This window comes from Manis pentadactyla, chromosome 9, assembly GCF_030020395.1.
Source record: "Manis pentadactyla isolate mManPen7 chromosome 9, mManPen7.hap1, whole genome shotgun sequence".
NCBI classification, from domain to species: domain Eukaryota; kingdom Metazoa; phylum Chordata; class Mammalia; order Pholidota; family Manidae; genus Manis; species Manis pentadactyla.
The window spans coordinates 21,403,861-21,422,506 of NC_080027.1; the positions used below are offsets into that span (position 1 = coordinate 21,403,861).

General features: G+C 35.4%; 1 protein-coding gene across 1 annotated transcript; it reads left to right on the forward strand.

Annotated features, from left to right (window-relative positions):
• The first annotated feature begins 15,996 nt into the window (after nucleotides 1–15,996).
• LOC130685011 (olfactory receptor 5AS1-like) lies at nucleotides 15,997–16,935 on the forward strand. Its single transcript, XM_057508181.1, has one exon. It carries the CDS (start codon nucleotides 15,997–15,999, stop codon nucleotides 16,933–16,935), a length of 939 nt encoding a protein of 312 aa, XP_057364164.1.
• The last annotated feature ends 1,711 nt before the right edge of the window (nucleotides 16,936–18,646 follow it).

An 18,646-nucleotide genomic window follows, 5' to 3' on the forward strand; every position in this document is an offset into this window, starting at 1 on the left:
TTGTGACAAATGCAGTTTGTTTAAACTTGCAAATATTTTCCTCTCCCGTGTTTATAAGAAGTAATAGAATCGTTAATGAAGTTATTCAGACATGGGGAAAGAAACCAGTTTAGGATATTATAACACTGAATACAGTACATAGTAAGAGGAAAGTCAGTGGACAAGTGGAAAAACCTTAAGTAGATTAATCAGTTCTCTGTATTGAATCTGGATTGTAGACTCTCAAACCACTATAAGTCTACAGATTCCACTTCTGTTTCTGTATATGCACCATATTCTGTTCTATTCTTTCTCTACTGGCCCACATCCAAATTGCAAAGGATACAAATATCCTGGCTGAAGTCTCTCCCATTCTCTGAACAGTATGAGTTTAACTCAACTGTACTTCATTTTCTCCCCAATGACCATTCTGTATATCCTTCAGCTCCAAACTTCATACACTGCCTCCCAGTAATCACTCTTGTGCACCCCAAGCAGCAAAAATAGTGACAAAAAATTTGACATCACATTTTTAAGAATGATTTTACAGTGTTTTAAAAGTGAACCATACAATTGTTCTCCTTACAAAGTACACTATCAAATTCATGTCATGTAGTAACAAAGACGCCATCTGTCCACCTCAGTGAGGAACAGCTCCAAATCCTTAAAATGTCCTTCCCAGTGTCTTACCTGTGTCATCTATTCTTTTCTTTTGTTTGTCTTAGGGGTTCTAAGTTGGAGCTTAAAAATAAGGAAAAGAAATTCATTTTTTAGATGAAAGTAATACAGTGGGAACTTGAGTAACTTAATGGTAAAATATCTGAGACACCTTCTGAATACATGCAGCTGCTCTTTTATTTTGTCTTTCTTAAAGAAGATGGGGTAACCATAGTGACTAGATACAGGTCTTAATTGAGAGTCAATTCTCCAAAGGCAGAAACTCCAGTCTCAAAAGACAGTAAAATATGATCACATGCAGAAATATGGAATCAAACATTATGTGTGACTTGCATCATAACGTCGTTCCTGATCTCTATGTTACTTTCAAATCTTCAGACAAAGTGAAAAAAATCAAGTGGCTGTTATTACCTGACTCTGTATTTTTAGCTTATTCCAACTTGGTTTATAGCCCAATACCAAATTATTATTTTTCCCATTGCTAGTGGGCATGTGTGTATGTGTGTGTGTGTGGGAGTCTTCTAGTAACCCCAAAGTTCCTATTATCGAACAGGTAGATTATTTCTGCACCTAAAGAATAATTTGTAGCATTGTGCAAGATACCACTTAGAAACTTGACCTATACAGTTCCCATCATCATGCAATGAGAAACTACCTCCATTTGACACCTACCAAATATACATTTAGTTACTAATGTATGAAACTCAATTAACAATTCAAGAAATGGAAGAACTTAAAACAATTTGTAGCTAAGCGACCAGAAATGTGAAGTAAGAGAGACAGTAGGAGAATCAGCATAGTGAGTTATCAAAGAAGCAAGAGGAGAAATGTTATGAAGAAAAAAGATATCAATGTTTTAAACCATAAAGAATACAAGAATAAAAAGGGACATCGAATTTATTGAACAGGAGATTGCAATTGAAAATCTGGGAAGGAGTTTCATTCAGGAAGAAGTTCATTCAGGATGAACTTCATACTTGTCATAGGCTAGATCCTTGGAGTGAACTCTAGGCTCAAGCTCTTCACTGAGGGGGATGGATGAGCAGTGCTGTCCTTTTTGGGAGCAGTCGTGCCCACTGCTCAAGTTCACTGTCCTGTTGATTTAATACATTTGCACATTTGGCTACACGAGCACATTCATTTACTACTTCTCTCCTTTTTTGCACTTTCTCTGCCTGAAACTGGGTGGGAAACTCAGGTCACGCCAGTTCCAAAAGCTAGTTCTACAAGGAGATCTGACTTAGCTTCATGCAAGAAGATGGTCCGGTGGTGGAAGGGGCCATTCTACTGGGCTTTCTTCCATGGCACATGTTCTATCATGGTTTTCTGGAAATACTTAGGAATGATTAAATTTTCAAAAGTCAATTCCTGTTGGTTAACAAATTGTGTGTTTGTTTCCTCAGTTATCTAGAGGAACATTTAATAATGCTTTTGGAAGGGTGAAGGCTTCAATAAATTGAATCAAAAAACTTAAAACATTTTTGTGTTAACCAAACACTAACTTAATTTTTTAAATATTGAGTAATTTTTATGAGGTGTTTTCCTTTACAACATTCTCTTTATGGAGAAATATTATTCTTTTCGCTTGTTTGCTTACTCAAAAAAGTCATAAACTGCTCTTTCATCTACTAATTATGAAGCTCTCCCAATTGCCACAAAAATAGGGATCAGTTACCAGACTATAATATGGATAATAGTTGCTTGAGGTAAGAACGATATCACATATTTATTCAAGGATAAAATATTCTTAGGGGAGCAATTAATATGTAGCTTATACATTTATCTCTTGCATATGTGTGATATAGTCCAATAGTTGGGAATCCCCATTGTTCCTTCTAATCCAGATCCTTAGCCATTAGCTTTCTTGTCTACAAGCACTCCAGATGTTTCTTCTAACTCTGAAGCTATTGCTAGTAGAGTCTATATTGAAATTTGTTGTCATTTTCACTCCTGCTAAAAGTGTCAAGTCTAATCATAGTATCTGTGAAAGTCACCAACAGTGAATATGAATGTACATTCCAAAAGGCACCCTGTGGTTCACAAGGAACTGTAAAGCAAAATTTACAGCATTTCTTCAGGAATCAGAACAGTGAGGACAATTATTAATATGAGAATTTTTTACACCCTTGAGAGCAGTGTCTGTAGAAAGTTCTATTAAACATCTATCTTATTATTAAGACTATAAATTTTAAAACCTTAAAACTCTTAAGTTCATGTTTAAAATCTCATTTTCTTTTATATCTGATAGATGATAGAAATAATTTCTGATTAGTACATCATTATTTGTCTCATTTACATAATTAGTTAACTAAAGAGCTTCAATTACAGAAGGTATAAATTTTATAGTTTTTTGTTTCATTTTCAGTTGTAAACTCTTTGAATTGACAAGAACTAATAAAAAACAAATAATTCATATGAATTTAATGAGTTAAGCTTATAAAGACAGTTAGGTTAAGAAGTCTTAAATGCTTCAATTCTAATAACAAATTTCAACTTAAACTTTCAAGTCAAAATCAATTCATGACGTATATACAGAGGAGTATCAAGGTTTTTACTGTATTATATTAAATTCTGTTAAACCACACAAGAACAAATAATACCATGTATGATATTTCCTTGTTAACAACCACACTAACTTAGTAATATGGTCATGATTTTTTCCTAAAATTTTTATACCCCACTATAGCTGAATGAATGCACCCACATATAATAACATTGTCATCCCAGTTAAGCAATATTATTTCTAACCAGATAACTGAAAAAGGGGGTTGATTGAAACTTCTTTGACCCAAATCTTGAATACAGTCATATACATATCTATTCATTTAGTATTTTCTAGGAAACTCTTGAATGAATTTGCACATTTCCATTATTTTTACTTTATCAGTGTATAATCTTTGAACATGATATAATAGAATCATGTGTAAGTAATTTTCCCAGTGAAGGACAAAGGCTTGTGAGATTGATGGGAATCTTAAAATTTACAAATGAACCTTCTGTTAAACATTAAAAGCTTTTAATTTAATAGAAGCCTGTATTATTTTATATTCTCTACATCATTAAAATCTTACACATATCTACAATAACTATAAGAAGGCAGAATTTTGTGACTCTAACCCTAGAAGACATTTCAAGGGTGTCCATGAAACCAGATTTTTTTTTATCCCATCTATTCCTCTTTCCACCCAAGGGCTGAATCTTTCCCTGGGTTTCCAGGTGTTCAGGTTCTGGGTAATGGGCATTTCTTAGCACTCCTCTAAATAGCCCACCCAAATCCAAACTTGGCACCTGAGTTCATATTTGTCATTGAATGGTAAGGTTCACACACATAAAGAATAAGCAACGGGGAGAGGGCTGTCTTCTGGAATGCAACCTCACCTCTTATTTAGCAGTTTTGCCATGTCTCTGTAGAATAATTAGGAGCTGAGGGGGGCATGTCTTCTTTTTGAAAACTACTGGCTTTTAAATTGTGATCTTTAATCCCAAAAAAGTGATGTGGTGTTTGCCCTCAGCCTCCTCACCACAGTAATTAATTAAAGTTGTCTTGACTTTAATGATTTGGTCAGACTTAAAGGAATATCTGTGGGAACATCTTTTTAATGGGGGTAAAATACTTGTGGGTCCAAACATTTCTGCCCTGACCCTGGTGACTCCTCTTGCGATAATACAGGAAAAACAGAAAATGACACTGGCTACTACAGCTGTAGCTTACTAAAAAAAAAAATGCTCGGGCAGATTTAGAAGCAGCTGGAAAATCTACCTTGACAATAACTGTTATTCTTGGTATTTTATAATATATTCATTTCCATTATGTAAAAATGAGTATTTTAAGACTTACTTTCCCCAGAGGGAAGGACTAGGAAATACATCTTTGGGCGGAGACGTCATAAAGTGTGAGGCCTTACATTCCGTATAGTGGGATTTGCTGCTGATAACCTTCTCTCCAATGCCTGGCTTTTTGTTAAATGCAATGGACTTATTTTATTCTTTAACTTAATAATGTCTCTGAAGACTTTACACATCTGTGCATGCTTCTTTCTATACTTTCATGTAAGTACTTATATTTGGCTCCTTCTGATTGTCGTATGAACTTTCATGGGAGTTGCGTAAGAGATGAACCCAGTGGACTGTGAACTGTAGTCTGGCTGGATATAAACTGGGTACTCATCAAAGGGACTTTAGAGTTGATGGGATGTAGGGTCAGTTCTGTGTATTCACATGTCACTTGTTCTACTATTACTAGAAGAATCCTATGCAAGAAGGAGTTTTAAAGGATACTTTTGAATGAAATAAATATATTTGTTGATCTTTGAGTTGCATGATGAGGGTACTCATTTATTTGCTCACTCAGATTTCCACACATCTTAGTTTACTATAGAAGATTATTGTTTACTCTATACTTAAACATTTGAAAAATAGTTCAACATCAAAGGTAGAATGAAACCCTTAATTTAAAAGTTTGTTCAATTGCATTCACAAGACTTATTAGTAACTTAATTCATAATTTTTAGTTACTTACATATATTTTTCCCTGTATTATTTTGATAATAAACTTTTAGAGCACCAATCTTTACAATTATAGAGCATGTTAATAGAACAGTGTGTGTCATATAGGAGACATTCAATAAATATTTGTGGCTAAATGAAAAAATGAATGAATAGACTTGATTATACTATAAACTGAACATGTAAAAGTCTTTAATTAAGTCATTTATATAATAATGAGTTCACGATACATCACTTCGTAGATGTCGAACATTTTTATTTGTTTAATTTCTCTGAGGATTAACCTCAAAAAAACTAATATTTTACTCCAATATGTTTATGTAAATTAAGAAGACAAATGCCTGTAATAAGTTATAAATTAAGAACATGGGAAAATAGATCTTTTATTTAGTCTTTGTGTTGCTGAAATCCATGCGTAGATTTTTTTTATATTTAGAAGAATGAAAACTATGTTATTTTTAAGTCACTGTAATGTCTACTGATTTCTCTTGAGATTCAATAAAAAGCAACATGATTAGGAAACATTCTAGTGCTGAGCCCTATATTTTCCCCAATGCAAATGGTAGCAATTCACAAGGGATTCATTACACTAAAGGAAAAACAGGGAGGAGTCTTCATATCTTTATTCATGAAATGAAAAAAAAATTCATGAATTTTCTCTCACTATAATCTTTGCTTATGGTACTTAATCCCTTCAGTAATGATCGCTATGTATACTCTGAATTTAAGCCAAAAATTGCACCAAAGACTCTTGTTAATGAGATTCAATGGGCATTCACTTTGAAAGGTTGACCTGTCTCAAAAGGTGGCAGCATCAGACTGGAAATGTGTGTATTAAAAGTGATATGACAATGCTTTCAAAAATAGTAGACAAACACCTTTAATGGCACATCTTTGGCAATTTAATGGTTAAAGGTTTATGATTTAGTTGCCTGAATTCTTGTTCCTAAAGATTCAGTATTGACAATGGCTTTTTTCTATTTTCCATTATGTCAATAATGGTGCAAGACAAGTTAATAAATTGTACTCAGAGGCTCAAGGTTAATTTCTATTTCAATGTGTATTTAAGATTGAATTGATATCCCATAATCAAAGCTGTATACAAGTTTAGTGATATTCGCTTTAAAGTCATATAAAAGACAATGATGTCCAGTGTTCTCAGTTCTAGGTAAAAAGTCAATGGAGGGTGCAGCTAGCAGAGGGAAACAAAATAAGAAACAAATCAAAATTTGTAAATGTATAAGGAATAGACTCATGTAAAGGAGTAAAATGACAGATTGTAAGAATTAATAGAAAGTTTGTCTGCATTGCTGAATAAGGATAAATGTGTACTGTGGCTTTAAATACAACCTTCCTGCTGCTGAGCTTACTGTGCCCTGTCTCTGCATCTTTCCTGTGATAAAGGCGAGAGCCTCGTACTTTAATCAGGCTCAGGAGAGCTCCTCTCTTGTCACATATCCTTAAAACTCTATTTTTAATATGTCTCTTTTATACGTTTTTGAGTACTATAAATGTGCGGTCATCCATTTTAAACTCTATATTGCTTGTGTTTTTCTTCAGTATTCTCTTTCTAACATTCCCCCATGTTCATATATATTCCTGAACTCTTTAATTCACTGTAGTATTTAATTTTGTTGTAGTATTGATTTTCCTTAATGTTTCATAATTAAATCATCCTTCACCTTTATCATGACCAGTGTTACTATGGATAGTTACTTCCCCTGTCACTTGCACAGATACAAGACATTGTCTAGGAACGTCCATAGATACGACAATGATTGAATATAGGGTACATCCAATGATATATGTTTAACATATATTCGATTTCAAAATATAACGAAATGTTTTCTAAATTTCTTGTTCATATTTACACTCTCAACAACAGCACCCAATACCCCAGGTCTCTATCTTCACTAATACTTGTTATCATTAGACATTTAACATTGTTTCACCAACATAGGTGGGGCAACAGATAATTAAACCCTTAGCATATCTGAAAGTATTTTTTGGACTTTGTATTAAATATGGAATTTTTTTCTTTGAATGCAGACAACATATTTTCCCGTCTTTTTTTTTTTTAATGTATGTTCTTCATTTACCCTTAGTGACACTGTGTGATGTATTAAATTTTCATTTGTGTGTGGTTCTATTTCTGGACACTCTCTTCTGATCATCAGTCTATATTAAACTTTCTTCATTGGTAGGCTTCCCATTGTATGATGGCAGTGATAGCTGCTAGATACTCTTCAGAAATGTCTAGGTCCTTTTGTTCTGGGTTATTACACAAACATAACAATTAGCTTGTCACTTGCAAAAAACACTTTTGAAATTTTATTTGGAATGGTGCTGTATTTAATAACCAATTTTGTTAAACTTATATCTTTAAAATATTGAGTCATCTTCATTAACATGGTGTCACTGTTTATTCATATTTACTTAAAATCCTTAGTGTTGTTTTATAATTTCCTCATTATTCATATTTACTTAAAATCCTTAGTGTTGATTTATAATTTCCTCATTAGTGTCTTGAGAATCTAGTATCAGATCTATTTTCCTAAGGACCTAACACATTATATATGTTATCCTTTAAAAAATCCTTTCTAAATGTTTTCTGCAGTGATGAGGAAATGCAGTTATTGTTCAGATCAGACAGGAGTGTGGCAACCTTAGAGGAGAGAGGCGAGACACCCTTAAAGGGTTTAGGGCTTGTGTTGTTATAGAGGTTTATGAATATGGGTTGGTATAAGACATGTATACAGGCAACTAATATTTGCCTTGACGTTTGTATTAAGAATAGGGTTGTCCAGGTGACTGTGTTGATTTGCATCTTGTCATTCTTTATCGATCAACATTGACATGTATCATGCCAATGCAATGACATGTAGGTACATAGTTTTTCTTATGCTCCTGAGGTCTGTTTTGTGTCCTGAATACAATATTACTTAACTAAGTAATGTGACCAGAAGAAGGAAGAACAACATGTTAAAGGTTATCTTAAAGAATAAACTAGGCCTTTGTAGGAAGAAAAAATATAATTCATAGTAGCGTAACAACCTGTCCCATGTCCCTGACTCTAACTCATATGGATAGGTTTATATTTAAAACTGAAAGCTAGGGAATAAAAAATACAGAAGCGTGCCCTTTCCAGATGTCTTGGCCAAACTCCATGTGTCTGCCAAGCTAGGAGCTGTCCAAACCCCATACTTCGGGTTTTTATGGGGGCTTCATTGCATCAGCATGATTAGAACATCAGCAGTTAGCGATTGTTTCCACCCCCAGCCCCTCTCCTGTATCTCCAGAGGTGTGACTAAAAGTTTCCATTCTCTAGTCACAGGGTTGATTTCCTTGGCAACCAGCAACATCCTTAGGTGACCTGAGGGTGTGCCAAAGAGTATTCCATTAACATAACAGAAGACATCCTTATCTTTCCCACCACTTAAAAAATTCTAAGCGTTTTAGAAGCTCTGTGCTAGAAATTGATACAAAGACCAAATACGCATTTCTTAATATAAGTCACAATTCCATATCCTCCCTCAGTCAAAGCACACTTTTCTAAACATTGTGCTTCCTATCATACAAGATATTATAATACAATGATTTATAAGAAATATGCATTTGGTTAATCAGATGACCAGAACACATTTCTCAGATATACTTGGTCTCCACCCACAGTTACTAAAAACGCTTCAGAGTCATAAAGGTGAAATAGGTGTTCTATTATTAAATGAAGGTGACTTTTGTCCCCCACCCATGAGCTGGGGCTGCTTGTCAGAGGACCAGTCATGCCATTAGAGGATTGAAACTTTCAGTTCCCCACCCCTGATCTCTGGGGGAGGGCGAGGGGGCTGGAGGTGGAATCAGTAACCAATGGAATGACTTAGTCAATCATGATTACGTACTGAAGCCTTCTTAAAAACCCAAGAAAACAGCTTTTTTATTTCCCTTTTCAGAGAGCTTCCACACTTGGGGATCCAGAATGCTTCCATCAGCCACCAAGCCAGGCATCAAGCACCGTGAGAACAGATGCTCAGCTGTTCAGAACCTTGTCCTACATACCTCTTTATGTGGCTTATTGATTCATATCCTTTATTATATCCTTTAATAAACGTGGTAAATATGTTTCCCTGAGTTCTGTGAACTGTTCTAGTAGATTAAACCTGAGGAGGAGGTTGTTGGAACCCCCAGTTTGTAGCCATTTGGTCAGAAGTCTGTGGCTTTCCTCTGGCCCTGAGGGGGGAAGTCTTGTAGGACTGAACCATTAACCTGTGGAATCTGCTATTATCTCTGCATAGGTAGTATCAGAATTGACAGTGGAATTGGTTCTGGGAACCCTGTTCAAAGATTCAACATATTGCTAAACTGCTTTCCGTTCTAGAGACTACATCTTCTAGATGGGTGAGTCCACTTTTTGACCCAATCAGCAGATTTTTTTTAAAAGGCTGACAACTTTTTGTAGGTTGCATAGCAGTAAAAGGCTCTTGAGATTGCAATGCAAGCAATGCTATACCTCAGTCTTTCATACGCCGGTCCCAAAATTGAGATTGGCCTATCAAGTTGTTACGTGTAGTACAGAAGCCATTAGAGATTTTCTATAGATCAAATTACTGCCTCGGCAAATTAACGTTTCTCATTTCAATGAGAAATAAGCATTGTCTTGCTACTGGGTTCTAGTTGAGATGGAACATCTGACCATTGGATAATAGGTTATCATGTGTCCTAAATTTTCTATTATGAACGTAGAGTTGTAATATCTCATTGATGAAGTCAGGCAATGAAGAGCATTATTATTTCATGGCATTTGTAGATGTAGATCTGGGCCTGAGCAAATCCTGAAGGTCCAAGTAATTTTTAGGAGACCCTCACTTACTTTTCCAGCACTGAGTGTCACCAAGGGACCTCTCTATGAACAATTCACAGAAAAGTTAAAACAAAAAACAAAAAAGGCAAAACAGCCTGGGTTTTGGATGGCTCTACATTCTTTAGTGGTTATTATAACAAATGGATTGCTGCAAGTAATATACCTCAAACTAAAGAATTTCCAAAAACTATTAGAAAGTATAGAATTTATCCAATAAATAGAGATCCAGAAATAAACATTTGTATCTACGCTACTTGGTAGATCTGTTTTGTTTGGCCAGGTGATCAGGAACTTGAAGGCATGCAATGGGTATTGAAGGGGAGGCTCAAGGAAGTTGCATGTGGATCGACTTCTTGGTATGGATGAATTCAATTGATAACACACATAAAAATATTCCTTCTCTACTTTGTACCTCTCGGCTCAACTGCATTGCAGGCTTTAGCCTGCAGAAGGACAGTGTTTTAACTAAAGTACACAACAGCAATCACACTCCGTTGGAGAATGTCACGGCCTTTCAGCCCACATCTGAGGCTAAGGAGATAGATGCTGCTTCTTCTAGCTCCCTAGAAACTAAGGCTTGTAGTATGTGTTTGGCTAATCACAAACTACTCTCAGCTCATCAAAAAATCCCATTCCCGACTTTTGAATCTTTTGAAAGTAAGCAAAATGAGAGATTATTTACAACATCTGGCAACACAAGCGGCGGGCGGTTGCCGTGTGTAAAGCAAACTCCTCCTACGCTAAGATCCCCACTCTTGTCTTATTTCTGTGGTTCCTGCCAGTTTTGTCCACTAGGTCTCTGAGTTCCTTATAATTTCAGTGAGTTATCCAGTCTCAATAAGCAGCAAATTAATTTTCTGTTTCAAAGGACAAAGCTGTTTCACTGCTGTCTATGCCAGCATCACTGTTCACAAATACAATAGAGCCCTTAAAGTGAAGGATAATTCCTGCATTTTAATAACACACACACACATTCCTTATAGAAAGGGATTTTTTTTCTAAATATACAAAAGGATCATTGTCCTGTGAAATAAGAAAGTCTTCTAGTAGCAACAATACTGATTTTAATACTCCCACCAGACATAGGAAAGGAGTGAGTTATTTGCTTTAAGTGTGGCATTAGGTACCATTCTCCACCTCAAAAATGTCTGCCTTGAGAGTCTTAAGGTGTAGACTCTATACCATTGTTGATAAATTAAGAATGTTAAAAACTAGAACTGCATTCTAAAGCATTAAGGAATACTCCTGTCAATACTGCTATAATCACTAAGGAAAGCAAGCAGTCATTAAGTGAATACAATCTGCTGAAGCAAAGACTGAGTATTTGCATGTGCTATCCCAGTCCTCGTGAGGAATTGATGTGGTGAGCAATTATTATTCACAATTTAAAAAATAATAAAAATAAGATTAAGTAAGTAGCTCACCGTCTCACAGTTACGAAACAGCAAAACTAACTCTCAAGTCCAGGTTGCCTGAGTCATTAGCTCTTACTCTTGTATCTTTTCATTCAAGGCACATTTCCCTCTAGTCATGCAGATTATTAAAAAACAAATAGATACTAGGTTTCCAAGGCATCTCAGTAGCACTACACTTGTGTTTTAGGTTTCCCTCATATAACTATATGCTTTAAAGTATCTTTAAGTATGTGATAAAAATCACAGAATTTTCAGGACAGATCATTCTTTTTTTATTATTTTATTTGCTGGTATAATTAAAGGATTTTTGTTGCTTTTTTTTAAAATCAAAGTTCTCCCAGTGATGGAGACATATATTATATCTTAATTTGCTACATTATAGTCAATTATGTTACTGTTCTTCATCTTTCTCATTTAAAATTAATGAAGCCACATTACTGGAAAGAAAATAATTGCTTATCCACAGTCCTCTTGGGGTTGGTGATTATCTTGGCATACTGCCCCACGTGTTACAGACTAGAAGATAAATACACATCCCTTATAGGACCCATTTGTAAAATCTGGAGAGAAGTCTTGACAACCTCTTATACAAAACAAATTCTACAATACAAAATTGTAAATGGTACTAAGGTAGGTGAGTGATTCCCTAAAACATCAACAAAATGTCTGGTGTGAATGTAACAAAAACAATGTGGCCTTAGATAAAATGTATTTTCACTGACTCTCTGTCTGTTGACTGTGTATATGTGTATATGTGGGTTGGGGAAGAAGGTCTGGGCTGATGGGGGCATAAATATGACCTTACCTCATCCATGGCATTTTCCAAAAAACAAACCAACCAACCAACCTGTCTGATCCATTGTACTCCTTATGGCCATGAGTTGGGGGTGGCAGAGGAAGCTGACGGCTCTTGTTTTGGAATTTAGGGAGACCCCGTGGTCTAACGCATTGAGCAAGCTGAAGTGAGCAAATCAAACTGCATCGCTAAGCCAAACCTCAGTCTCATGAGCGCAAACAGATAGACACATACAGTATGACTGTTCTGCGCTTGCTCCTCTAATTATCAGTTCAGGGAACTTGCGACTTTGAAGTCAAGTATTAAATTATTTAATAATTATAATGGCGTCATTGCCAATAAGAAATGATAATGGATACATTTTTATGCATCTATAATACTATGAGCCCCAAAATGGCGCTATAAATAATCTAGTTGAATCCTGTGTTTAGCCTTATGGTATGCTATTATACTGAGAAATAAAATTTTTAAGATTTAGGCATATAGAAGTCCAACAACTTGTATAATATCAGATGCCGCATTTGAAGTTAAACTCAATTTTGCCTAACTCTAAATACTGTAGGTTTACCCACGGCAGGGCAATGTCATGTGAAAAGGAGAGAGAGCGACTGTGGGCAGCTCCACTTTCCCTCTCCTCTGAGTTGTACATTCATACTTTGCAGCAGATGAAAATCCGCTCATGGATACCTCTTAGAAACAACAGCTTTGTCTGATAAGCTTTCCCTGAGAATCGGTGGAACTGCACTTACTTGAGGAGCTTATTCTGACCTCCTTTACTGTGTGTGACCACACAGTAGTGTGAAAGTAGTCTTTCAAGAGAAGTGAAATTGTTCTGGGATTCTGTCCCTCATTCAACACTTGACTACAGAACCCCTCTAGACAGTGTTTCAGGTTTCTTGGGGACCCAAGGCAGAAAAGTTAGACTTTGACCTCATAACCTGTTTGTGTATACAAGATACACGCTCATTAAGTCATCGGGGACACGGCACCTGTTTGGGGATCTTGTGAACGTGACTTAGTCACCCCATTGAAAAACAAGGGTGTGGATTAGATCATTCCTGAGGTTCTTTACAGCACTAACATTTTTAATTTAATGACTCTATCATAAAATTCTATAGCAGTAGAAAATATTTCAACATTTGAGGCACCATAGCATTTTGGTTAAGAAGTGAGAACTGGAATCTGTCTCGGGCAATTTAATTACATCTCTAGGCTTTGGTTTCACCATCTGTAAAGACAGAAATAATGTATCCATCTCATAAGATAATGGGATATAACAAAATGATGCAAGTCAAGTGCTAAGAATACTTCCTGACCACTCTGCATAATTGTAGCCATCACTGATTGCTTCCCTCATCTTGGCCACCATCAGGGTTACTAATGCATTTAACTAGGTTAATGTTATGGCGGAAGATACCAGAGCTCTAGTTCATAGATAACCCAAATAAATCTGTTCAAGGAAAAGAAAAGTCACAGTTTTCCTTTAATGAGGTGGTTGTCCTGGTGATCATACCTCATTTTTGTTTGGTGAGAGTTTGTGTAGTTGATTCTTACATATCTGTTCATTTGTTATTTCCAGTGAGGAAATAAAACTTGTTTGATAAACTTGCCTGGTTGTAACAGTTGCTATGAATAATATTCAAACATAAAAGTCTGCTAAGCAATTATGAAGCTCTTAAATGTGCACACCCTTATTTGACTTACATAACAATTCTACATAATAAGTAGGGCAGGTCTTATTTTACAAAGATACAATCACATGAAAATGAAATGACTTGTAGCAGAAGAACCTGAATCAGATCCCCAGACATTTATATTTCTCCTTCTCTTGTTGCTGTGGCCTCTTCTGTACCAGTGATACCAAACTAAGCCTAATACGCAAGCAAATGGAATGACCTGGAGGTCTCATTGTAGAGCATTGTTACTCTTTTAATCAAAAGACTGACAGTGATAGTGATATATCACCAGCTATAATCTTTGGAAACCAATGACACAAAATCTCCTAAATTTGATACACTTTTGGTATCTATTGATTCTTTCATGTGATTTCTTTAGTTAGAAGTTTGACAAAAATTACTCAGATGAACTATTTTTATGATAATTGAATTGATTCTTTAACCACTGAATCTGTGCAAACTTAAAGTTCAATATAGAGTGTATTACAAATTAATGAACTGCAGTCTTTAACCACTTTAACTACTAAATTGCTTTTTAATACTACTTTAGAAAATAAGAAAAAAGAGAAGATTCAAGAGTGAGAATTTGAATGTTATATAAAACTTAGAAATGACTTTTGCGTAGCATAGCCACATACACTTTTTTTTGTTGTTGTTTATTTGAAAAGTTCAGATTCCTTCACTATAGTTTCAGACATCCACCCTCCATCTTTTCTCAGTTAAGTTCCTTCTTTTTAAGATTTGGTTTCCAAAGAAGACTGACTTCTCAGTGCATCTAGAAAAATGCAGGTCATTTTGTGGAGGGAGGGGAAGTTCTAAGGTTTCCAGGCAAGGCAGAGAGAATAGATCTCCTTTTTAAATTTACCTTATTACTCTTTACAGTGTTATGTAAGACACGCATCTTTAACTTCTTGCTGAATATTCCATCCCACTGTAATTCGCTTTTTATTTGCCACAATCCTATTTTTTTTCCCCCTTGATTACTTCCCCTTCTGGCTATATAATATATATTTTCAAATAAAGCTCCAGTTTAGAAGTCCATTAAGAAGTGCAAAAGCACAGTTGTTATTCAAACCCTTAATGTTTCTGAGACTTCACACCAGACACTGTCATACCTTAGAGAAAAGGAAGATATAAACCTAGGGAGAGGAAAAGTAATTACAGGGCATGTGGGAAAGATTTATGTACAATTCATTTGCATAGAAGACACACACTCACACAAACACACACACAATGGCTTTTCCTTGTAAGAGCATAGCTTATGTATTCATGATGCCAAAGATAAGATGAATTTTGAGATGACAATCTGGGTATTTCAAGCTATTGAGTAAGCAATTCAAAAACCCAAAAGGGTCAATTTTTTTGTTATAATGAGTTCTATTTAATAAATAGTCATAATAGTATTTATTATGTACTAGTTATATTAATGCTTTATAAATATTTTCTCATGTATTCCTCTAACCATCAGAGTTGTTAAATAACATTATCAAGGTCACACAAATAGTAAGTAGCAAAGCTAAGATTTGAACCCAGTCATCTCTTACATAACCACTGTGCTCTTAACTGTTATGTTAAACTACCTCCCAAGAACACAGATATTTTTCCATAGAATTATCTAGTTTACCTGTGGGCACTTTTTTCCTAGAATTTTTTCTACTTTACATGGAAGGATGTGTGAAAATAGGATTGGAAAAATAGAGCTTTTCTTCCAAGGGTTTTGCCAATCCTCATAATTCTACCAAGGTCCTATAAACTCAGCCACATTCATCCCCTTTCAGCTTGAAAGGAACTAACATAATCTCTTAATGTGCACAGCTCTTAAAGGACTACTGGATCCTAAAACACCACCTCTGAAAAACATTCTCTGGTATCAATGATGATTTCTAATTACCTCCTTTAAAGAATATTACAAGAATGAAAATGAACACATTTCCAGATATTCTTTAAGTACAATATTAACTATGATTTTAATATTTTATTTGCCTCCTTTGAAGGGAAAATAAAGATAGTCTTCATTCATCAATCATCCAAGTCAGTTCGCATATTCTGATGCCATCTATTGTGAATGAGAAAAACTAGAAAACCAAGATGTGGGAGAGCAATTATACGACACCAACTGAGTTCCTGCTTGTAGGATTCACAGATTATCTACCCCTCAGAATCACACTATTCTTGTTATTTCTCATAGTATATACATTAACTGTGGTGGGAAATACGGGTTTAATACTCCTAGTTAATATCAATTCAAGCCTTCAAACCCCCATGTATTTTTTTCTCAGCCATCTGTCTTTCTTAGACATCAGCTATTCTACAACAATCGCTCCTAAAATGCTGGAAAATTTCTTAGCTTCCAGGAATAGCATCTCTCTCCGTGGCTGTGCGCTACAAATGTTTTTCTTTGCCTGTTTTGCTGACGCTGAGTGCCTCATCCTGGCAGCAATGGCATATGACCGTTACGCAGCCATTTGTAAGCCCCTGCTCTATCCTATATGCATGTCTAGGAGAGTCTGTGTCTGCTTCATCGTACTAGCCTACTTCAGTGGAATTATGACTTCGATGGTCCATGTCTGCCTCACGTTCAGGCTGCCATTCTGTGGCTCCAATATTGTCAACCATTTTTTCTGTGATATCCCACCTCTCCTGACTTTATCATGTGCAGACACCCATATCAATGAGCTTCTGCTCTTTGCCTTGTGTGGTTTCATCCAGACCAGCACTTTCGTGGTCATATTTATCTCTTACTTCTGCATCCTCCTCACTGTTCTGAGCATCAAGTCCGCAGACGGCAGAGGCAAAACCTTCTCCACCTGTGCTTCCCACCTCACAGCAGTCACCTTGTTCTACGGAGCACTCCTGTTCACGTACCTCCGTCCCAGCACCAGCTATTCCCCAGACGCTGATAAGGTAGTTGCCGTATTTTATACTGTTGTCTTTCCCATGTTTAATCCAATGATCTACAGCTTCAGAAACAAGGATGTAAAAAATGCCCTCAAAAAATTAGTTGAAACTGGACTCCCAAATGAATGAGAACTTGAATCATTTAAGAATATTCCAGGTGTTCGTGCCTTCCAATCTCATCATCAGTATCTGCCATCAACACCTATGTGTCAACTCGTTTAAACATATTGCCATTTTCCAGAAATAAAGATAATTTTTTATCCTCAATACATTGAAATGTTTTCATTCTTTGTTGCAGAATGGTCTCCCCAAAATTATCTTACTTGGAAACAAGTGTGAATTAAAATAATAACAATAATCACTGTATAAACAGTCCCACTGGTGTTCTCAAAATACTTTGTAATTTAATTCATAACGCTTTTTATCAAAGGTATATACTGACTTGTCTGTCAACCCCCCACATATTGAAAGCTCTTTGGCATCAGAGGATTTGTATCATGGTTAATTTTCCCATCACCTATATAATACTTAGTATATGGCATGTCTTTACTACCTGTGTGCTTAAAGGATGAATGGATTGATGGATAGAGGAGTGAGTAAATGTAGTTTTCTGCATTTGGGAAAATAAGTCTAGATTCTACACTTACAGACCATTTACCATCAGAGAAGTTTGATATTACTGATGATGTCTGATGATTTCACTGGCTCCCAGGATAGTAGAAGGCACATGGCAATAGTGTCTTTAATATCAGGAAAGAGTGAAGTGAGCACACATTGCTCCTGTTTGGGCTGCACTGGTCACTGTAAGAGACCATAAACTTTTCCATTTGCAACGGTGGCTACGTGTGATAAGCAAACACATGTGTGCAGGTCATCAAGATTACAAACCACAGGCATTACTAACTATTTGCATGTTTGTTATTGACATAACCTTTGAGGATCTATTTTCAGGAAGAGGTGAACCATTGTTCTGATAATTTTATTCTGTAAATTGACAAAACAAACCTATTGAAGTAGGAGCAATTCTCTGGTATCAATTCTTAAGATTAAATTATCAGACATTTTCTGTGGTTGGTTTTGATCCCTTAGTTTCTGTTTCCTTTTGTTTTATCTTGACAAAATTGAAGGAATAAATCGTATACATGTGAATCTATAATACTGTGTATTTTGTTAGTAATTATGAAAATATAAATGACTGGATTAATTGATAATGTATATAACCTTGTAAATGGGGACAATAAGATATTGCCCATTGAAATGAGTTGTTCTGAGGATTAAATGAAGTAATACATGTAAAGCTACTGGTATATGTAAATTTGAGTATAAGTGATTGAGTATGTTTAAATCCCCTAGAATATATGTAAAGATTTTAGTGCCTGTTGCAATGTAATGACATACAATTGTTGATAGTTTTAACTTATTATAAAAGTATTTGATTTTAAGATAATCATTAGGGTTTAATTCCCTGGAAGAAATTAGACATTTTTTATGTATCTGTGAAACAAACGCTCTGTGTTGTTGCCAGAAAACAAACAAAACAAAATACCTGAAATTAATACCCAACCTAGTAGTGACCTTCATCTTGTTTAAATATTTGCCCTATTATGAAGATTGGTTAGAGTATGGAATACAATGCGATTTATTGGTTCTTTTTTTTAAGTAATTTCTGAAATTTGTGGATTACTTTGAATTCTTGTTTTAATTTTAGCATACTCTCTTTTAAAAAAAATTGACGAGAGAATCACAGAATGAGATTATTTCATCTCATCCATCCATTCTGTTAATGGATGTAGTTTCCATAAAGAAGTATATCAGCTTCCTTAATAAGAACCTATTAAAT

Coding starts and splice junctions, on each gene's coding strand:
- LOC130685011 (XM_057508181.1), top strand. CDS start 15,997: ATGTGGGAGAGCAATTATACGACACCAACTGAGTTCCTGCTTGTAGGA.